The 5,438-nt window shown below is 58.8% G+C and overlaps 1 protein-coding gene across 1 annotated transcript; it reads left to right on the plus strand.

Annotated features, from left to right (window-relative positions):
• Nucleotides 1-650: 650 nt before the first annotated feature.
• MSX1 (msh homeobox 1) lies at nt 651-4,275 on the plus strand. The gene is made up of 2 exons (XM_075545030.1): nt 651-1,196; nt 3,114-4,275. Exons 1-2 carry the CDS (start codon nt 746-748, stop codon nt 3,554-3,556), a joined length of 894 nt encoding a protein of 297 aa, XP_075401145.1. The 5' UTR covers nt 651-745; the 3' UTR covers nt 3,557-4,275.
• Nucleotides 4,276-5,438: the final 1,163 nt, after the last annotated feature.

Below are 5,438 nucleotides of genomic sequence, written 5' to 3' on the forward strand. Positions count from 1 at the left end.
GGGAGTGGCAGAGAGAAAGGAGCTAACAATGGTGTGAAGAGCTAAGGTCTTCAAACGGTTGTGATGGTGATGTACCCTATAGGATTGTCCCCATGGGGTTTCTTAGGAGCACACCGCCAGGTCTTTCTCCCGCGGAGCCTCTGGTGAAAGCAGTCCAGGGGAGGATAAAAGCAAGCTGGGGAGGAAGGGAGAAGAGGGAAAGAGGGAATGATAAGGTATAGAGGAACAAAAATTATGGAGACCTCCTCCCCACCACCTCCGGTAGCACGGGAAGATAGAGACCCAGGGGTCTCTCATTGAGAGGGAGGCCTAGGCTGGAGCTGGGAGGGACGTTTCCCCCCGCACCCCCCTGTCCCTTCTCTTGCCATCCCGGCCCAGCCCAGCCCGGCGCGCCCAGAGGCCCGACGCGCCCCCCTGGCCAGTCCAGGAGCGCGGCCCAATGGCCGGCGCCGGTCCCGCCCCCTCACTCGCCGATTGGCCGCCGCTGCTCCGGCCTCGCCTTATTAACAAGTTCTCTGGGGAACGGCGGCCGGACCGGAGCCGGGGAGTGCGCCCAGGAGCTCGGCCAGCGCGGCGGCGGCGGCGGCGGCGGGACCAGGCCGGGCGGCGCTCGCGGGCCTGCGGGGGAGGGGCGGGAGCGCGCGGCAGGGCCGAGCCGGCCGGGGCCCCGGCGCGCGGAGGCCGGCGGCGCTCGCAGCCCGCCCGAAGCCCATGCCCGGCGGCTGCAGGGGGCGGCCGGCTCTGCATGGCCCCGGCTGCTGACATGACTTCTTTGCCACTCGGTGTCAAAGTGGAGGATTCCGCCTTCGGCCCGTCGGCGGGGGCAGGCGGGGGCCCGGCCTCCAGCGCCGTCATGGGCGCCGACGAGGAGGGGGGCAAGCCCAAAGCCGCCCCTTCGCTGCTGCCCTTCAGCGTGGAGGCGCTCATGGCCGACCACCGGAAGCCCGGGGCCAAGGAGAGCGCCCTGGCTGCGCCCGAGGGTGCGGCGGCGGCGGGTGGCTCGGCGCAGTCCCTGGGTGCCCGTGCGGGCCCCCTGGGCACCCCGGATGCGCCCTCCTCGCCGCGGCCGCTCGGGCCCTTCTCGGTGGGAGGACTCCTCAAACTGCCAGAGGAGGCCCTGGTCAAAGCCGAGAGCCCAGAGAAGCCAGAAAGGACCCCGTGGATGCAGAGTCCCCGATTCTCCCCGCCCCCGGCCCGTGAGTAGTCTCCGCAGGCGGGAGGACGGGAGGGAGGGCGGGCTGCGGGGGCCGGGCGCCGGCGCCTGACTGTCGCCAGGTTGGGCTACCTGAGGCAGCACCCTGGAGCCCGCTGCGAATGGAGCGGGAAGGCCCGGTTGGCACGTCTATCCCCCCCCCCCCTCAGGAAGAGGGACCCAAGCCTTCCTAGCCGGGCGACGCTAAGCTCTTGGAAAGGCACTGTCTCTGACTCTCTGCTCCCCTATATGACCCCAGGCCCTGTAACTTGGCCTAGGGGCGCGGGTCTCTGCCCTGTTGCAAGTTTCGCTTTCTCGGAGCTCCACTCTCCCTCCCCTCTTGTAGAGTATCTCTTTCCCACGAGGTACTCAAGCTTTTGTAAATCGTCCCCTCACCGCCTTCAAGTTTGGGGCTGAAGTTTGGTGCTGGGGGCGAATAGATGAATGGGGGCTCCTGACCTCCAGTGGCGGGGGTCATCTGTTGGGCTGCACCACCTCCAGTTCTGCCTGAAGCTTCCCCAACATCTTGGATCAGATGGTAAAGCAAACTCCTGCCACCCAAGCGAGTCCTGGGGTCGGGTCGTACGGAGGCCTGGCGCCGGGCTCCGCCGCGCGGAGAGCCCTGTTCGGAGATATTTCTGAACCACGGGAAATTCCCAAGTTTTCCTCGTTTCCTCCGATTATTCGGCTGGGCATAATAGCCGCTGGAATCAATGGTGTGCTGCTGAAGAGTGATTTTTATCTGGGGAGTAAACGCCTTTGAATGGGCAGCCCCTCCCTGGGCTGAATGTCCCCAGAAGGTAGCCTGGTGCTTGGCTGTCCTGCCAAAGGGGGTGAGTGTTGGCAGTTGCCGCCTGCCCCTGGGGCAACCCGTCTGTCCAGAGCTAATAGCTTCCCGGACTAGAAAGGGGAAGAAGACTGAACAGAAATTTCATGTGACTGACCATCTAGGATCTGTAGCTGGTTGCCGCGGGTGATGGGGTGGTGGAGGGTTGGTTTTGTTTTGTTTAGACACGCAAGAATGAAAAATGTAGAGGTTGGAAAAAAACCCGCTTGGGGAAACTGCCTCCTTTCGAATTTCCTTTCTTTCGAATTTCCTTTCTGGGAGGGAAGGACAGGCAGGGCAGGCAGAGGGTCTTGCCCTCTCCCGCTCCAGACCTCTTTCCCGGCTTCCCCAAACAACAACTTGGGCTTCCAGGCAGGGCCTTGGGCAGTTGTCCTGGGAAAAGATGGCTCCACTGTGTAACTTGGGGAGCCCATCTGCCTGGCTAGTGAAGCACCGTCCGTCTGGCCACACTCAGGAGCAAGCTCCGAGATTGCTTTTGCAATCAAGGGAAAATCTTGGGGGCCCCCCCTGCAGGATCCTTATGGCTCAGCCCCAGGCCAAGAGCCACTGCCCTTAGTCGGCCACTCCAGTGTGAACAGAGAGCGTGTCTGGGGAAGAAGCACCATTCGAAATTAAGGTTTCCTCCTGCCCAGAGAGAGCTCTAATTTCAAACCCGGTGACCGTGGGAGCTGGCTGGGACAGGCACCTCGACCTGTGGAGCGGTATTCCCGGAACTGCTGGGAGTCCAATCTCTGGATTCCGCCACAGGGGCATAGCTCAGCTCCGAGCACTGGGAGGCCAACATGAACATTTCCTCAAAGCATTCAATTAAATGTGCCTGGACACTTGGCCGCCAGACTCTTACCTTGTTAACATCCGTCTCCCGTTCTAGGCCACCGAGTCTGGGTCATGGGTCACCTCTCACCTGGAAGCTCAGTTTGTTCCCTTACAAAAATCGGCACCAATTTCTACCTGCCTAGCCCAGAGCCTGGCGTGTAGGCGCTGGGGACATGGTGGCTGGTATTGTTACTTTCTAGGCAGATCTGACTCCAGAGCGCTCTTAACCCCCCTGCCTCTTCTCTCTTGGCCCTCTAGGGCGGCTGAGCCCCCCGGCCTGCACCCTGCGCAAGCACAAGACCAACCGCAAGCCGCGGACCCCCTTCACCACCGCGCAGCTGCTGGCGCTGGAGCGCAAGTTCCGCCAGAAGCAGTATCTCTCAATCGCGGAGCGCGCCGAGTTCTCTAGCTCGCTCAGCCTCACGGAGACACAGGTGAAGATTTGGTTCCAGAACCGCCGTGCCAAGGCCAAGAGACTGCAGGAGGCCGAGCTAGAGAAGCTGAAGATGGCCGCCAAACCCATGCTGCCACCTGCGGCCTTTGGCCTGTCTTTCCCGCTCGGTGGTCCCGCAGCCGTCGCGGCAGCGGCTGGCGCCTCCCTCTACGGAGCGTCTGGTCCCTTCCAGCGTGCCACGCTGCCCGTGGCTCCAGTGGGACTCTACACGGCCCATGTCGGCTACAGCATGTACCACCTGACATAGAAGGTCTCCAGAGTGCCAGCCTGGCCTTGCCAGCGCGCTCCTGGCTCAGCACCTTCTCAGCCCTACCTTCGAACCCCACACTGACCGGGGTTCTCCATGGCGGCTGCCCTCCTGTTCCTCTCTTGCAGCTCAGATTCTCTGCCCACCTCCAAATGACTGGCATCCCTCATGTTCTGGTGGATTCGTCCAATCCCGTTTTACACCTGGAGGGACTAAGGCCACAGGGGCTGAGGAGTTTATCCCGGGCTCCCCCGAGGAGGCATGGCTGAACCAGGATTAGAGACCTTGCTTGTTGGGGCATCCCTGTCCCTTTGCCCCCAAGCCCTCCCGGAGAAATATATGTGTGACAATGTTGGAAAGGAGGGCAGATAGAAAGAGAATTTGCTGGGGGGTGATGCCAGCTCTCAACTTGTATGGGAATTTCGCCAGTGACATACTTGTTTTTTGGGGGGAGGGGGAGGGGACACCCAAATATATCAAAGATTGGGAGGACATCTTCCCTCAGCAACAACAGGAAGAAGAGGGGGGAGAAGGAAAAAAGAAAACATGGAACAAAACCGGGCATACCCAACTTCTATTTAATAGTACATTTGTGTGGCTTTGAAAGACCCCTTTGGAAGGGACTGTGTACTATGTAATATACTGTACATTTGAAATTTTATTATCATTTATATCATAGCTATATTTGTTAAATAAATTAATTTTAAGCTACAAAGAAATGCTTACTGGACGGAATTTGCTATTTTTTAACCCCCACCCCCCACCCCCGCGGGGTCGCGCCTCAGGGAGAGTTGCTTTTTCTAGGAAAAGGATGGCACCTTTCAAAGACGGAAAGGGAGGTGGGCATGGCTAGGAATGTCTTCTGAGGACAGATCTCCATTCGCAAAGTCAAGTGGAGAATTGAAGCAATTACCCAGGATAATTAGGCTCAATTTTCCAATTCACTTTAAGCTGAAATGCACACTTGCTCAGGCGACCCTGAACCGGCTTGCTCTTTTTTTCTCTCCCCTTTTAACCTGTCTCCGAAAACAAAGTGAATCGCCCAAATGGGTTAATGACTGCAGACAGCTCACGCAGACAGCTCCCACCCCCGCAAACCTATTTTTCCCACCAGAGGCCCCGTTAGGGGCTGGGACCGGAGACCCGGAATTCAGGCGATTCCTCCGCTTCTTTAAATCATCCATGAGGACCTTGTAGACGGCCTGCGGTCCGGTCGCGTTTGTGGAACTAATTTTGTGATGTCAGAGTGGCTGCCTTCAAAGTGTGAACTCCTGAGAAAGTTCCAGAGGCCCCCGCCCCAAACACACACACACAAAGCACATGTTCCCGGGTCCGGAGGGCTTTGGGCAGGCGTTTGTCCAAACCTTCACGGGCCGATTTTTACTTTCTCAGAGTTCATTGAAGTTCAGGATTATGGGTGAATATAAAATTATTAATTAATATTAAGCTCAAATTTAGCCTTTTTTCGGGGTGGGGCGTGTTGAAGATGGAAAAATGATCTCTTAGAGAAGGCTGCGACTTAGGCAGCCTGTGACAGGCAGCTCGCTTATCTTGCCTATGGTCTCCTGTATCCGCCACCGCCTCTGCCCCAGCATAAACCGGCGCCTACCAATAGAACCCACTGTCTACACCCTGTTGGACTTAGGACTGCGGTAGTCCTTTCCCAAATTAGAACCCGAAGCGCAGGGGGGAAACCGAGGCTGGGGTGCTCCGGGGACGCCGTGTGAGGTGGTTCTAACCCTCCAGTCGAGACGCCAGGCTAGAGAGTCCGGGACAATCTTGCTTTGCGGACATCCTGAGCGGATTCAGCTGACTCCCTGCTACACCCGGTACCCAGAGCCTTCTCCCAGGCTCCAGGGCTGGGCCCAAACTTGATCTCCCC

The sequence above is a fragment of the Tenrec ecaudatus genome, chromosome 3 (genome assembly GCF_050624435.1).
Source record: "Tenrec ecaudatus isolate mTenEca1 chromosome 3, mTenEca1.hap1, whole genome shotgun sequence".
Lineage (NCBI taxonomy): Eukaryota > Metazoa > Chordata > Mammalia > Afrosoricida > Tenrecidae > Tenrec > Tenrec ecaudatus.

Excerpts from the sequence above, each read along its gene's own strand:
- MSX1 (XM_075545030.1), top strand. The coding sequence starts at position 746 with ATGGCCCCGGCTGCTGACATGACTTCTTTGCCACTCGGTGTCAAAGTG. Across the intron at positions 1,197-3,113 it reads ATTCTCCCCGCCCCCGGCCC|GGCGGCTGAGCCCCCCGGCC; the intron begins GTGAGTAGTCTC and ends TTGGCCCTCTAG.